Genomic DNA, 16,049 nt, shown 5'->3' with positions numbered 1-16,049 from the left:
CTTTTGCTCTGAATCACCTGGGCACCATAGGAGGTTCTGAGCAGAGGACGGATGTGACCTGACTTAGGTGTTTACAGGTTTCCTCTGCTGCTAAAGGGGGAACAGACTGAGGGGCAAAGACAGGAGGCAGGGACCAGGGCAGAGGTGAATGCACTGGTCCAGACAACTATGAGGGGGGCTGGCCAAGGAGGGAGAGAGACGTGGACAGATTCTGAATAGATTTGGGCTGAGTCTGATCTGAGGTACAAAGGAAAGAGTAGAGCCAAGGAGGACCCCACTTTTGCTGCTAGGTTAACCTGTTTATAGTCTAACCCTCCCCATGTCATCTTTGAGAAGGACACTGCTGTGTCCCCAGCACCTGTAAGAGGGCCTGGCTCACAAAGACTTTCGGTAACTGTTTAATCTCTGCTATTCTTTGTCTCCCATCTCTTTTGGGGTGTCTGTCTCTAATGTCCTCTATCTGCCCCCCAGCTCTGCCAGGAATCCCCTCGGCCCACTTGTTCCTCTTAACCTCCCTGATGCCATCTCAGCCCCTGTGGCCCCTGTTCCTCTTCCCCCGCAGCTGTGAGGCAGAGAATGGGCCGACGCCATCACCCGGCCGTAGCCCCCTGGACTCGCAGGCGAGCCCGGGCCTTGTGCTGCACGCCGGTACGGCCACCAGCCAGCGCCGTGAGTCTTTCCTCTACCGCTCAGACAGCGACTATGACATGTCACCGAAGACCATGTCCCGGAACTCGTCGGTCACCAGCGAGGCGTGAGCACCCCTAATCCCACCTGCCAGCCCATCCAGGCCTGGCCCTACCACAGGCTGCTCTTCCCAACGTGGAGGGGTTCACTGCCCAAACCCCCACACCTGTCCTCCCCAGTGAAGGGTAAACAGCCCCTTGACTCCTATCAAGGGCTCAATTCCTTTATAGCATGTTCACCCAGGAAGCACCCACCCTATCTATCTCTGACCCCACCCAGCCACACTGAGCCCCTCCCTCAGGCCCAGCCCCCACCTGTGTCCATACTGTCCTTACCCACCCAACCTACATTGGCTGTCAGGGCCTGGCCCCACCTCAGTCTGCGTCTCCCGCAAAGCGGGAACACCCCCAGTTGAGCCCTTCCCTCCCACTACTTCCTCCCAGTGTCCACCTCGGCTGAGCCCCCTCTTTCTGCCCTCCTCCAGCCTTCCCTTAGCTAGGCCCCCTTATCATGACCACCTATTGAGGTGTGAGCACCCCCCAGACCTGCTGAGCCCCCTCCCCTCTCATTGGATCCTCCAGCCCTTCCCTTGCCACATCAAGGTACCCCTCTCATCGGCTCTAGGCCCCTTCTTGCCCTCTGCCCCTCCCCACCAACTGTTCTTACTAGGCCCAGCCTCTGTAGTGTGTTCTGCCTCCCCCCACCCACCCACCTGAGCCCTTCTCCCTGAATGCCATTTCCTTCAGGACCAGCCCCTGCAGCATGTCCACCCTTGGGAGGTGTACGTGCCCTCTGCTCCCACCCCCAGAGTCGTCTCCCTACCCAACGGCCTTCCCTTGCCTAGCCCCCACAGAGTGTCTACCCTAGAGAGTTGCTTTTCTGGCACCCCAGCCCCTCTCCTCCCAGGTCCTTTGGCATCCCACTGGGAGGACCCCTGACCTGCTCCTGTTCTTGATTACAGGTATGCTGAGGACCTCATCGTAACACCATTTGCCCAGGTGAGACCACTCCACCTAAGGAAGGAAGGGGCTCCAATCCTGTCCCACCTTGGGGATAGGGGGCCAGCCCCTGCTCCCCTTTCCTCATTGTTATCCCTGGTCCCAGGTACTGGCCAGTCTCCGGAGTGTTCGCAGTAACTTCTCACTCCTGACCAATGTGCCCATTCCCAGCAACAGGTAAGTTGAGACTGGGCCCCAACAACCATGATCAGGAGGCTAAGCACGCCTGAGTTCCACTCTCAGCTCTGCTATGTGATCTCAGGCAGGCACTTGACCTCTCTGAGCCTCTGTTTAAGTAATAGCTCTGAGCCAGTAAACCATTGAATTTGAATGCCTGACACAGAAATTTTTATAAAGACCCAGGGGTCTAGATACAGGGTGGTGAGGCCATGAGTGGCCAACCACCAAAGCCTCTGGGCCATGCTTGCCCTCAAGCCAACTTGCTGGGCAAATATCACCCTGTGGTGCCTCTTTCCCCCTCTATACAATGAGAATTGAATAGCGCCTCCATTAGCTAGCTGCTGTGAGGAGTGCAGAAGGTGATATATAGAAAGTGCTAGAACATTGCCCAGCACATAGTAAGCACTCACTAAATAGGAACAGTTCTTATTTGGGGTCAGGGTTATGGCTGAGAGCTGCTGTTCCCTCTGGGAGGGAAGGCAGAGCCATCCTTAGGAGGTTCAAGGCGTGGGGGCTGGAGGTGATGTCCTAGGAAGCAGGAGCTTTGGAGACACAAAATCTGACCCTATCACTGATCACTTATGTAGACTCCTGGGAGGCGGTTCACCTCCTTGATCCTATTTCCTCGTTTGTAAAATAGTTTCTTATGGGTAGGGTTTCCAGGTGGGAGGGAATTCCTGCCTGTTCTCAGGAATTTTTTTCTCTTTCCCGTTCCCGAATCCCGAGAAAAGTTGGTCGGGAAATTGGGAAAATCGGCTCCTTGAACCCAGTAATACCCACAATGGGAAATAAACGTACTACTCACAATGTATCTCTTAGACATTTTTCCTGTTTATTGCTAGGGTTTCTGGGTGGGAATTCCTGCCCGTTGGGAATTTTTTTTGCTTTCCCGTTCCTGAATCCCTAGAAAAGTTGGTTGGGAAATCGGGAAAATCAGCTCCTTAAACCCAGGTGGTTGGTAGTATCGGCCGTCACTTTGTGGAAATGATTCATTATGGAGAACAGAAAACAGTATATATCTCAAGATTCGGGAATGGGAAAGTGAAAAAAAATTCCTGAGAACGGGCAGTATTTCCCACCTGGAAACCCTACTTGTTGGGCTCTGTGAGAGGCTGCAGGTAGAGGACATGGCAGCATGCCTGGGACCCAGTGAGCACTCAGAAAAAGGAAAATCAGCACTATCATGGAGAAGAGGTGGCAGGGGTCTGCAGGGGCCCAGGCTGGCACTGGAGCCCCATTTCTTTGCAGGCGGTCCCCACTGAGTGGCCCAACTCTCGTCTGCAAGGCCACACTGTCAGGTAACTATGCCCAGGGGTAATGGAAAAGGGCCACTCTTACTGCCCCAGTGGGGGTCCCTCACCCCGGGTGGTTGATTCACCCCGTTTCCCAGCAGCCCACTCACCTGGCAGACCCCCATCACCATGGGTTGGGGCCTTGGGGGTCTGCCTGTGGATCTTCTTAGTCACTGCCGCTGCTGCCCCCCTCTCCAGAGGAGACATGTCAGCAGTTGGCCCGGGAGACGTTGGAGGAGCTGGACTGGTGTCTGGAGCAGCTGGAGACCATGCAGACCTACCGCTCAGTCAGCGAGATGGCGTCCCACAAGGTGTGCGGGCCTGGGGTGGCAGGGTGGCGGGGCCAGTCTGTGAATAAAATAAGGCCTGTGGGGTAGGGCCAACCCCTGGGTGGCAGCTTTAAGACTTGTAGTTCCTATAGATTCTGACTTCTCCCAGGGCCCTGAGAGCCTGGTGTGTGCGTGTGCGTGCCTGGCTGTACATCTATCCAGAGGCGACCATCTCTTGGAGAGGAGTCCTATCCTTGTATGGTCAATAGGTGTGTGGCCGTGGCTGTGGGTGTGTGTGGCTGTTGATTTTTTGGCCATACATTTGCAGTGTGGGGTTGGGGTATGTTCCAATTGGTTCTGTCAAGAGTGGCATACAGATGTGTACCTATGGATGATGTGTCGGTGGGCACAGGCTATTGTGAGGGGCTGTAAGTGTGCTGGAGGGATGTGTATGTCTACAGGTGTGAGTGGGTCCAGGTGCAAATGTGAGTATGTGAGTGTGTGTGTGTGTGTGCTTGCAGGGCTGCTGGAGAGGGTACAAGGCTTCCATGTGCAGCTGTGCAGGCTGTGCACTGCACAATTCCAGGGGGCACTATGCAGAAAGCAGGCCGTGTGAATTGAATGGTGCTTCCTGGAGTTATGCAGGATGGTGGCAGCCCCTGTGGAAGGATGCCTATCAGGAAATGAGTGTGCAGATGGAGGAGTCAGTATTGGGGGGTGCATACGCCTATGGGTGGAGGTTTGTCGGAACATAAAAGTCTGAGGGCGATTGTGTCCCTGCGCATGTGTTGAGCATCAGAAAACGTGACTGTTTCTCTGAATGTGGATGTGTGAGTCTATGTCTGTGATGGGTGTGTGTGTGTTTTGTGTGTGTATATTCTCTTATGGATTTGTCAGGGTACGTCTGTGTCTAAGGCCACATGGGTATTTGTGTTTGTTTCAAAGTGTGTCTGTGGGTGTGTTGAGTATGTGTCTGTGTGGCTAGTGTCTGGGTGCTTGCCCTTGGTGTGTTTTCGTGTCGGGGTGTGGGTCTGTGTTCTTAGAAAGGGTGTGTCTGCCTGTAAATGTGTTGCACATCAGAGTTGTGACTGTGTGTGTGTGTATGGTCAGTGAGTGTCTGTGTGTTCGTGTGTGTCAAGTGTCTGGTTGTGTTGGTGTGGAAGGAATGTCTCAGTATGTGTCTGAGTGTGTGGAGCATCTGGGTGTGTCCATGGAGGAGGCATGGCCCCTCAAGGGGGTGTGTGCCCCTTGTATGTGTGCCCTGGTGTGTGCCTTGCCTATCCCAGCAGCCCTACCTGGGTCCTGGCCAAGGTCCGTGGGCTGCGATGCTCCTTTAACACCCCCCCCCAGCACCAGCTGACATCACATGCAGCCTGCCAGTGCTGCAGTGAGCGAGCGTGCGTGCGTGCCCGTGCACACACACACACACACACACACACACAGGCATATACACCTAGACCAGAGCCTCCGAAGCTGCCTCCTGGGACCCTCGCCCTGCCCCCACCCATGGGCAGGGGTCCCTGGCCGCCTCCAGCTGCTGTAGCTGGAGGGCCCGTAGGGGTCAGGGGCTGACAGACCATGTAACCAGGGCTGCCACCGGGAGCGCGGAGGGGAAGGGAGCCCCCAGCCCTGCTGGGCCGGCCCAGGCCCCTCCGCGGCTCCCCCTTCCATTGCCCACCTGCCCAGCACCCCACCCCCGCCCCAGAGGGTGGCTGTTAACCCCGGGACTCCCCAAGCCCAGCCTGTGTGTGCGGCAGCCCTGAGCAGGGCTAAGACTCCAAGATGCCCTTGGTGGATTTCTTCTGTGAGACCTGCTCCAAGCCGTGGCTGGTGGGCTGGTGGGACCAGGTAGGAGACCTTGGAGTGAAGGGTGGGCAAAAGACCCGGCTCTAGCCCTCTGACCTCTGACCCTTCAGCTGACCCCAACCCCCCACCTGGAATTGTGTGTGCAGCTGTGCACGTGTGTTGCCTGGAGATGAATGCTTATGACTGTGTCTCTGTATGTGGCCCAGGGTGTAGATGGTGGGTAGCTGGGGGGGTCTCTGTCTGGGTGTGATCATCAGTGCACACATGTGTATGTCTTCAGTAGTTTGGGGCCACCTGACCATATGCTTGTTTGCCTGGGTTATGGCGTGGCCCTGTCTGAGATCATCTGGCTCTGACGGTGGTGGTGTGTGTTAGGCATATTTGTGAGCCCAGAACTGCGTGATTTTGGGGGGGCACTGTCTGTGACCACCTTATTATATAGGCCCCTTGATTTGTGTCTGAGGCTATGTAGAACTGGATAACAGGAATCTGTGACTCAGTGTGTGGTTTGTGACTTTGGGTATGTGTGTGTCTCTTTCTGTGTACCCAGGGTCTCTGGGCAGCACTGGGAGGAGAGAGCACCCTGTCCTGGTGTGGGCCACATGGGCTCACGCTTCCTACCCAGCTTCCCTTCTGCCTTTCTGGACAGAGTCGGCTTCTGCTTTGGGGGTGCTTTGGTGGAGCTTGGGGGCGGGGAGCCATGCCCTTTCTCCTCCTTGCACAATGTCACAGCAGACACTGTGTGAAGTGGCATGGAGGGACCAGGAAGGGCCCCCAAGCCTGGTTCTGGGTATACTCTGTTCATCTGGTATCTGTCCGCCATGAAGTTGGGGGAGAGGGGGCTGTGATGGGAACCCCACTCCCCTGGGTGACTGAACTAGGATTTCCTCAGTTCACTATTGTCCTCTGCTCCAGCCAAGCCTTTGCTTCACCCAGAACTTGAAGACTGTGTTCTCTCCTTCAAACTGGGCTGGGGGCCAGGACTCCTAGGGAGTGGGGTCAATATCTGGGGAGACGCAGGCCAAGGGTAGCTCTGGGAAGGCAAGGGTTAAGGGGCATGTAGCCTGCCCGCCCTTTCCCCCAAGCTCAGCTGCTGGTTGGAAGGGGAGTTGCTAAGGAGACTCCCATCGCCATGGCAACGGGATTCTCCTGATACCCCATTGGTTCCCTGTTGGTCAGGAGCCCCTCCCTTCCACAGGTACCCCTCTGGCTCCTCCTTGGTGGGGAGAGAGGATGGGGAGGGGAGACCCCCCTTCCTCAGGCAATGAGGGATGTACTGAGTCCTGACTCCCCTAGATTGGGGACCACCATCCAGAGCTGGGAGGAGAGGAAGGGCTGATCCCTCCTCTCTAACAGCCTGCTGGCGGCTCTGTTGGTTCAGCAGAGAAGGAGGAGGGATTCATGGGGTCTTCAGAAATTTCTTGGGAGGAGCTGACTCTCGCCTTCATTTGTGACCCCATCATTCCTTCCTTCTTGCCTCTCTCACCTTAGTTCAAGAGGATGCTAAACCGTGAACTCACACACCTGTCAGAGATGAGCAGGTCAGGAAACCAGGTCTCTGAGTATATCTCCACCACATTCCTGGGTAAGTGAAGAGCAGCACATGGCAGGGGACACCTGAGCTGGGGGGGAACCAGATTCCGGGTCCTATTGTCCATCTTTGTCCAAGGGACCCTGACTCTTAATTCCCCAAAGGTCAAAGTCACACTTAAGAGTCTCCATACTCATGATGCCCCCAAACTCAGTGGGACCCCATTTCCTATATAACCTCCACATTAAAAAAATTTCTCTAAACTGAAAAGCCCCTCCAAACTCAGTGGAACCCCAGTGGAACTCTCAAACTCAAGACCTCAAGAAACCCTCAAACTCAGATAGAATTCCTAAACTTTAAGATGCCTCCAGGCTGAAAAGCCCCTCCCCCCCCAAATTCAATAGAATCTGCAAACCTGGATTCCCCCAAATTCAGAAGACCCCCCCAAAAAAACTCAGGAGATAGGCCCAATCTCAGTAGGGTTCTCAAACTTAAGGGAACCTCTGCCCCGAAGAGTCCGTAAAAGACCCCAAAACTTTAAAAAACTTCTAAGCTTAAAAGTCTCCTAAATTCAATAGAATCCCCAAACTTGTATGACCCCCCAAATTCAGTAGACTCTCCAAACTTAGATACCCAAACTCAGTAGAATTTTTAAGCTTAAAAACCTGGAAGAGATTCTCCAAATTTAGGAGAATTTCCTAACTCAATTGAACCCCAGTACAGTAGAATACCCCAAATTTTTTGGAACCCTTAAGGTCATGGGAACCTGCAATTCATCCTAACCTCTGAACTTAAGAGCCCAAGCTGAGGATAACCCTCACAAACTCAGGATAATTTCACCCTCACAATTTATCACCAAAGGTCCCCAAATGCAGGAGACCTACCTCCCCCAAGCTTAAGAGAGGTTTTGAGTTTCAAATGCTCCGCCCGTAGGGTTGTGGCTCTGCAGAGTTCTGAGATCCAGCCAATGGGAGCATGGCATGCAAATGACCCCTATTAGGCCCTTTCATTCATTGACTGGTGGGCCCCAGGTCACAATGCGTGGCCCTGGCTGGGCTCTGGAAGCCCTTGAAAGCTTAGGAAAAGGGTTCCTGGGCTGGCCCCCAGGCAAGCCGGTGTCACCAGCTAGGGGTGGAGGTCCATGGAGCCAGAGACCACACTTCCCTCCCTCCTCCCAGCGTTATCCACCCCCAGCAGCAGTCTAGGTCATTATGGGGATGTTTTCACAGCCAAAGAAGTTTCCCTGACTATCCGGGACAGACAGCAGCTCTCTGTAGCCTCCCCACCCCACGTCTTGGCTTCCTAAACCACCCCCCTGCCAAACCTGGCAATTGGACTGAGGCCACTCCATGGCTCCTGGCAGGCCCTGGGGTCCTCACTGCAGCCCACCACCTCCCAGAATTCCTGCCTCCCCTCTGGTTTCCAGCCTATGAGTAACCAACAGCATGACACCCAGAAGTAGTCTGCCCTCCCCGGTGAGACTTCCCAGAGTAAATGGGATGGGAACTGAGGGCCAAACAGGGAGTCTCCGTGGGGAAACTCATGCTTGCCTCTCCTCCATTTTCTGCAGACAAGCAGAATGAAGTAGAGATCCCATTACCCACGATGAAGGATGGAGAGAAACAGCAAGCATCCTGGCAGAGACCCTCCCAGCAGCCCCCACCCCCTGGGCCACAGTTCCAGCCCATGTCTCAGATCACGGGGGTGAAGAAGCTGACACATAGCAGCAGCCTGACCGACTGCAGTATTCCCCGCTTTGGGGTGAAGACAGACCAAGAGGATCTCCTGGCCCAAGTGGGTGGGGTTCTCTGGAAGTTGGTCTGGAGAAAGACAGGGGTTTCTTGGGGCCCAAGGAAGGACTGGGCATTGGGTTAGCCTGAGATGAGGATTGGGGCATACAGGTCCTACTGCTATCCAAAAATAGAGTGTTCCTATGAAACCTTTCATAAACCGAAACGGCGTAAAGCAAAGAAGCAGTTACCATTAATTCATACGTCTTTATTTCGTTTACCAAGATCAAAACACTTAATTACTTTCAGTTTTATGCGAAGTGTAACACCCTTAGAAGCTCTCTTAAGGCTTTTCTGATACTGAGGACACATCTTGCTAACCGATACACAAAATAAATCTAGGTAAAACACAGATGCTCACAGACACAGTTCAAAACTCTGGTGGCTGGAAGCTAAGATGCTGATTGTGGTTCAGGGGGAAGGAGCTTGGCAGGGCCACTCTTGCTGCTCAGGGTGCTGATGCCTCTACAAAGGCTACTGCCAAACAAATGCTGAACGCTGTTTTTGCCTTTTTTAAAAGCAAAAAGCCTCTTCGTATTTCTTTCAGTTAGCAAAAACAGGTACTAGTGTAGGTCTTTTGTAAAAGCAAGTGGCATAACGAGAACTTTCAAAAAGTGCAGGATACCTGTGTCTGCTTTCGGAGACTCGGGAGCAGGAGAGGAAGGAGCTAAGCTGCTTTCGGAGACTCGGGAGCAGGAGAGGAAGGAGCTAAGCAAGGAGGTGGTCTCAGCTGGAGGCCAGCGTCAGCCTGACCCCACAGGGAGCTCTGCAGTCGATCTCATCCGGGAGGGAAGAGTGCTGACCTCTGCACCCCGTATCAGTCACTGGCTGGGGGCTACCCCCAGGGTGAATGACATTGCCCCCTCTGTGTAGCTCCTGTAGGGGCAAAGGCAGTTTTCTGGAGAGTGGGGCAGCTGTGAGCCTTAGAAGCAACCGTCCCAGCAGCTGGGGGGCAAGTGCAGTGGCCAGTGAAGGGGATTTGGGCAGAATCCCAACAGTGTCCAGTACAGGCCAGACCTGGGATTGGCTCCTGGCTCTTCCAAGGGACCTTAAGCCAAGGGGCTTCTACACTGATTTGTACAGTAGAGGTGATGCACTGTCAGTGTGTCACTCAGCTGACATTTATAGTAACTCTCTGTGGACTAACACTGGCCAGTACTACATTGGGTCACCCAGTGTTTATTGAGCACCTTCTATGTGCTAGCACTGTTTTGGATCCTGGGAATCCATGGAAAATTAGCCCATGTTTCTTTCCTCCCGCCGGTGTCCATGAGCAGTTTAGCTCAGAGACTGAGCTGTGCTTTGGGGTTCACATCCTGGCTTTGCCGCTTGTGAGCTGCAAGGTCTTGGGTAAGTCATGTCATTTCCCTGCCCCTGCCAAATGAGATCAAGTGCTTAGTACAATGCCTGGCACTAAGCATTCAATAATAAGTATTCAGTAGACAGTCTCTGTGGTTGCTTTGTTATTTCCTGGCCCAGCAGGACCTGGGCAGTAAATTCTATGCCACTGAGCATGCCACCCACAGGGTAAGCAATAATGGTGCTACCTTCAGACCAGCGCTATGCCGGCAAGGATCTAGACGGCCCTGGGCCTCACAGGCTGTTGATCTCTGGCGTCCATCTCCTCCAGGAACTGGAGAACTTGAGCAAGTGGGGCCTGAACATCTTTCGCGTGTCAGATTATGCAGGGGGCCGTTCCCTCAGCTGCATCATGTATGCGATATTCCAGGTAGGGCAAGCTGAGGAGGGCAGGTGGAGGGCAGTGGGAGGGAGGGGCAGGGTGGGGAGCTGAGGGCCAGCAGGGTTCACCGCCTCTTCACACCTGCCCTCAGGAACGGGACCTGCTGAAGAAGTTCCGCATCCCCGTGGACACAATGGTGACGTACATGCTGACCCTGGAAGACCACTACCACCAGGACGTGGCCTACCACAACAGCTTGCACGCAGCCGACGTGCTCCAGTCCACCCACGTGCTGCTGGCAACACCTGCGCTGGACGTGAGCACTGCCTGGCCCCGTCTCCCCAGCCCCCGCACTTTCCCTGGCTGCCCGTCTCCTGTCTCCTGCTTATCTGTCTGGCCCAGGGTCTCTCACCCTGTTCCTTTCTTATCTTTATCTTTCCTGACCCCTGTCTTTCTTCACTACCCATCTCTCACCCTGTCTGACTCCCCATCTTTCTTACCCCAATGTCTCTCTGACCCCTTCTCTCTGCCTCCAGGCCGTGTTCACAGACCAGGAGATTCTCGCGGCCCTCTTTGCGGCTGCCATCCACGACGTGGACCACCCTGGGGTTTCCAACCAGTTCCTCATCAACACCAGTGAGTGGGCGGGGCCTGCAGGGCTGGAGGCGGGGCCTGCAGGGCTGGAGGCGGGGCCTGCAGGGCTGGAGGCGGGGCCTGCAGGGCTGGAGGCGGGGCCTGCAGGGCTGGAGGCGGGGCCTGCAGTGTCCCTCCCTGCAGGGCAGCTCCATGGGCGCTCCGGTCTCCTGACCGCCCGCCTGGGCCTGGGTTACAGATTCGGAACTGGCCCTCATGTACAACGACGAGTCGGTGCTGGAGAACCACCACCTGGCTGTGGGTTTCAAGCTGCTGCAGGAGGACAACTGCGACATCTTCCAGAACCTCAGCAAGCGCCAGCGGCAGAGCCTGCGCAAGATGGTCATCGACATGGTGGGCGGGGGAGAGGGCGGGTTCAGAGAGGGAAGGCCACCTTTGATGGGTGGTGCTTTGGGGAGGTCCGAGTCCTGGATGGAAAAGCCCGCGTCTTTCGGCGGGACTTGTGGGGACAGATTGTACCTAGTGAAAACTTCAGAGGCTCAGGTTGGTACAGCGGGTGATCGGCAGGGCTTCAGCGGCCCCGGTGGTGCCCCCTTTCCCCACAGGTGCTGGCCACGGACATGTCCAAGCACATGACCCTCCTGGCTGACCTGAAGACCATGGTGGAGACCAAGAAAGTGACCAGCTCGGGTGTCCTTCTGCTGGACAACTACTCTGACCGCATTCAGGTGCACGCCTCTCACATGAGGAGACTGGTCCCTCCCCTCCCCCTTTTAGGTCTGGGTTGTTGCCCTTCTCTCAGCTTCCAGCTCCTTTCTTGCCCATCTTCCTGTCTGTTTTTCTCTCCCCTCCTATCTTCCCCTTCCAACCCCCATCTCTCTTTCCCATCTCCCCCCATTCTTCCTCAACCCCTTCCTGCCTCTCCCTTCCCCTCTCCCCCACCACTTCTTCTCCTCTCCCTCGTCCCTCTATCTCCTCTATCTCTCTCCATCTCCACCATACCTCTCCCTACCTCCTCTTTTTCCCTATCTCCTTCTGCCCTTTCCTCTATCAGCCCCTTCTTATTTCCCTTCTCCTCTCCCCCACTCATCTCCCTCTTTATTTCTCCATCTCTCTCCATCATCTCCCTGTTCCTTCTCCCTACTCTCCGTCTAAGAGGGGAGGTAAGGAAGTCTGAGGCCTCAGATGGGGACCGGGCATGGCCTCTGAAGGTACCCTGCCCCACGCAGGTCTTGCGAAACATGGTGCACTGTGCAGACCTCAGCAATCCCACCAAGCCACTAGAGCTGTACCGACAGTGGACAGACCGCATCATGGCCGAGTTCTTCCAGCAGGGTGACCGTGAGCGTGAGCGAGGCATGGAGATCAGCCCCATGTGCGACAAGCACACAGCCTCGGTGGAGAAGTCTCAGGTACAGTTTTAGGGTGCAAATGGAAGGGAACAGGGCTGGCCTCCCACCCCATCCTGGCCTGGAGCTTTCAGGCCCGGGAGGTCCTGACCTGCCCCTCCACAAGGTCAAGTCTTTTCCATGTTGATAGGAAATAGCAACATTTTGTCCTCCCTAGAACAACCAAATTGAGCCTCTGGGCACACAGACCTGTGTTCAGACTGCTCTAACTCATTTGTAGGAGGCACCATAGTATCAATAATAATACTTATCTAAGTATTATTGATACATAGTATCAACAATAATACTTATGTTGATTTAGCTTCTGTTTCTGATATTGTGGCCTGGCCATTGATATTGTCCCTGATTTTTGGTGGATTTTGAAATTAGGTGAAATGACTTGTCTTCATCGTGAACCTGTTTAATTTAACGAGAAGGGCAGGAATGCAATCTCGCAAAAGACTCAACGTTGAAGTGTGAACGTAGGAGTTTCTCACCCTCTCCACTTTGAGTCTCCTCCTTGTGAGATCCACCTTTCCTATTTCAGTGTATATGCCCTTCCAGACCAGGGTTACCCAGCCTCAGCTCTGTTGACAGTTGGGGCCAAATCTTTTTCTGCAGTGGGGACCATCCTCACTTTGTAGCATTGTAGGGTGTTGTTGAGTAGCACCTGTGGCCTCACCCACTAGATGCCAGGAGCACCTTCCCCTTCGAGGTATAACAACCAAAAATGTCTCCAGACACTTTCCAAATGTCCCCTGGGCCTGCAAGTGATCCCTCCGCCTCCCCACCCCCACCCCAGTTTTATAGTTTTATTATGTAGTTATTTTCAGAGGCAACTTAATAGCAATGTTGAGTTTAGCTTTTTTAAAAATAAAAAGGTTATCTCTATATATACACACACATTTTATACAGCTTGCCTTTTCTTCTCAACAATAACTTGGAGGTCTGTCCAAGTTATTGCACACAGATTTAGCTCCTCCTTTTTCACTACTATATAGTATTTCCACAGATGAAGATAGATAATGATTTATGTAGTCATTCCCCTGTATAATGAATATCTGTGGAGTGCATTTTTTGAAAACTTATTATTCTTTCTTTCTTACTGTGCAAGAGTTTTTCCAGGGTGCATCTGGACAAGCAAGCTTGCTGGGTCAAATGGTATCAGCATCTTTTCAATTTGATTAGATCCCGCAGTATTGTGGTGCCATCCGCACCACCAGGCCGGTGGTTTATATCTTCTTCCCCCTCCTCAGGTGGGTTTCATCGACTATATTGTGCACCCACTTTGGGAGACATGGGCTGACCTGGTCCATCCAGATGCCCAGGAGATCCTGGACACATTGGAGGACAACCGGGACTGGTACTACAGTGCCATTCAGCAGAGCCCGTCACCACCGCCTGAGGAGGAGCCCGGAGGGCCAGGCCACCCATCTCCACACGATAAGTTCCAGTTTGAGCTGACGCTGGAGGAGGAAGAGGAGGAGGGGGCGGCGTCCTCCGCTCTGGGTGCATTTGAGGTGCAGGAATTGTCCACAGCCCAGTATGCATTCCCACCTGTGGAAGTGTTGGAGGTTGATGGCCAGGACACATCTGCAGAGGTGGAGGAGGTAGAGGAAATGTCCTTGACCCAGCAAGCAGACAGTGTGGCTTCGGGCCAGGACGAGTCCACATCCCCAAACGCATCCGTGGATCCCGTGGGCTGCCGCAACCCCCCTGAGAGCCTCCCTCTGCCTGCCTTGAGGACCCCGCCCACTCCAGAGGAGGCCCTGGGCCTCCTGGGCCTCCCCTCCATGGTGGCCGAGGTGGGGGCCCAGAAAGAGCATCAGGCTGCCAAGAGGGCGTGCTGTGCCTGCACAGGGACAAGCAGCGAGGACCCACCCACACTCCCATCTCCCAGGTGGGAGTCTGCTGGAGACCCTATCTGAGCCCCAGCCCCTACACCCTTTTGCCCTCCCTGCCTCCTTTCACCGCCATCACCCCCCAACTGCCTCCTCCACTGCCTCAAAGACTCTTGGGCCTCCTGAGAAAAAAGAAAACAGAAAAGTGGGGTTTTTTCTCTTTTCTTTTTTTCCCCTTTCCTCCCACCCCCACCCCCACCCACAGGGCCTCTTTTTGGAGGTGGGGCCTGGGGAATGAGGGGCTGAGGTCCTGGAAGGGATTTTATTTTTCGAATTTTAATTGTTACATTTTTAAAAAAAGGAAAAAAAAAGAAAAAAAAAACCAGGATGAAACACAGCAACTGTAGATGCCCCTGTTCCCGGCTCTCCTTGTCCATCTCCACCCCCTCACCCCCCCAGGCCCCGGGCGCAGTCTTCCAGCCTCTTTGGGCTCTCTGTCTGGGCCCAGGCAGGCTTAGGGGCTCCCTCCAGGCTCTTCTGAGCTTTGGAGGGATTCTAGAATCCAGCCAGAAATAGCCATTCTGGGCAGGGCTGGTCGGGGCGGTCACTGTGAGGAGCCCCAGCTCCAGCCGCTCTCAGGCTCACTGCCCTCCCCCACCCCAGAAGTCTTCCACCTCATTTTGCACAAACCTGGCAATACTGACTCGGGGACAGGCACAGGGACGCTGTGGAATTTAGGATGCTGGGAGGAGAGGGTGTGGGAGAGACATTCGCATTCACACTATCAGCCTAGGATCTGAGGTTTCAGGAGGGCCTGATCCTCCCTCCACTTGCCACTCTCTTCCCCTTCCACTGGGTTCCGTTTGAATTTTCTCTGTTGGGGGGGAATGGCTCTGAGCTGCATCCCCCTTCCAGCTGCTTCTCATCTTGTTTCTGCCTTAATGATTCCCATGGCCATAGGAGAGGGGGTTGCAGTGGCTCCTACCTGCACCTTGGTTGGGGTGGGGCCAGGCCCAGAGCCCCCATCCTGGGCACCCTCCAGCATCCTCCTGCTCCCCTCCCCAAGCCTTTGCCCTAGGAGGAAGCAATAATGGTGTACACCCACATTCCCTTTCTGGGCATCCTTTCCTACCCTGGCACCAAAGTCATTTCTCCTTTGTCCCCACTTTGCCAAGCCTTCCCCTCTCCTAGTTATTCCCCGAGCAATACGACAGACAGATGAAAGGCCATTTTTTTTCAAGCCATGGGGGAATGTTTGGAAGGAAAGACCCCCTTTTCTCCCCTCCTCTATGCCCCTTGGCCTGGTTCTGCGCAGCTGGGCAGGGCACGACCTCTCTCATTGCCCTCACCCCTCGCATTCTGAGCACACGGTACTGTAGCCTCCCCTGCCCCCAGCCTTCCATCTGTCGGTCTATCCCGCTGGGGAGGACCACCCGCTCCCACTCCCATGATGCTGTACAGGGTTCATTTTTGTAGTGAAAGTTTCTGTCCTAGCCGGCAACCGGAGTGGGCCTTTTTTGTGTGTTTTTTGTTTTATTTTCTTTTTTTTTCTTGTACATACTGTATGGTTGGTTTGTAAATTATTCTACAGAGGCAAAAAGGGAAAATAAACTTGCCCTTCCCCTGCTGACCCAGTCAGGGGAAGGATGGGGGTCTCCCAGAGGGAGAGTCCCCATTCCTGCTGTATTATACAAACTGTACAATAGACCCCGAAAGGGTGGGCTTAATGCTGTTGTTTGATGGGGAATCGGTTCATCTGTGGGATGAGGGCTTAGCAGAGTCTGCCCCTCTTCCTGCCCCAGGGCCAGGTGTGACTGGCCTCCATTGAGATGGACCCCCCCACCCCCAATCAGGGCTCCTCTCTCCAGAGGGGAGCACAGGACCCCTGTGAGCTGCTCGAGTGTTGTCCACTTTGACAATAAATCAGTCGGTCTGTTGATCGATAATCAATCCTTTGATCTTGTCTCCAATTAAACCGAGGCTTTCACCAAT

General features: G+C 54.3%; 1 protein-coding gene across 8 annotated transcripts in view; it reads left to right on the top strand.

Annotated features, from left to right (window-relative positions):
* Positions 1 to 16,049, top strand: part of PDE4A (phosphodiesterase 4A) — a gene marked incomplete at its 5' end in the record, with an annotated part of 43,060 nt that extends 27,011 nt beyond the window's left edge. For 6 of the 8 annotated variants that reach the window (XM_081075921.1, XM_081075920.1, XM_081075919.1 and 3 more), the window contains 14 exons: positions 563 to 754; positions 1,649 to 1,685; positions 1,792 to 1,862; positions 3,114 to 3,163; positions 3,356 to 3,468; positions 6,724 to 6,817; positions 8,334 to 8,557; positions 10,184 to 10,282; positions 10,386 to 10,550; positions 10,771 to 10,870; positions 11,067 to 11,221; positions 11,434 to 11,556; positions 12,058 to 12,240; positions 13,473 to 16,049. In XM_081075921.1, the coding sequence (XP_080932047.1) occupies positions 563 to 754; positions 1,649 to 1,685; positions 1,792 to 1,862; positions 3,114 to 3,163; positions 3,356 to 3,468; positions 6,724 to 6,817; positions 8,334 to 8,557; positions 10,184 to 10,282; positions 10,386 to 10,550; positions 10,771 to 10,870; positions 11,067 to 11,221; positions 11,434 to 11,556; positions 12,058 to 12,240; positions 13,473 to 14,144 (2,278 nt within the window). In that variant the 3' untranslated portion in view covers positions 14,145 to 16,049. Of the gene's footprint in view, positions 1 to 471; positions 755 to 1,648; positions 1,686 to 1,791; positions 1,863 to 3,113; positions 3,164 to 3,355; positions 3,469 to 4,810; positions 5,275 to 6,723; positions 6,818 to 8,333; positions 8,558 to 10,183; positions 10,283 to 10,385; positions 10,551 to 10,770; positions 10,871 to 11,066; positions 11,222 to 11,433; positions 11,557 to 12,057; positions 12,241 to 13,472 lie in introns of those variants that run through there. The other 2 variants (XM_081075922.1, XM_081075924.1) reach the window with 2 other exon arrangements.

Source organism: Rhinolophus hipposideros (assembly GCF_964194185.1).
Source record: "Rhinolophus hipposideros genome assembly, chromosome: 16".
Classification (NCBI taxonomy): domain Eukaryota; kingdom Metazoa; phylum Chordata; class Mammalia; order Chiroptera; family Rhinolophidae; genus Rhinolophus; species Rhinolophus hipposideros.
The sequence above is the reverse complement of the archived record's forward strand: the minus strand, read 5'-3'. Positions and strand labels throughout refer to the sequence as shown.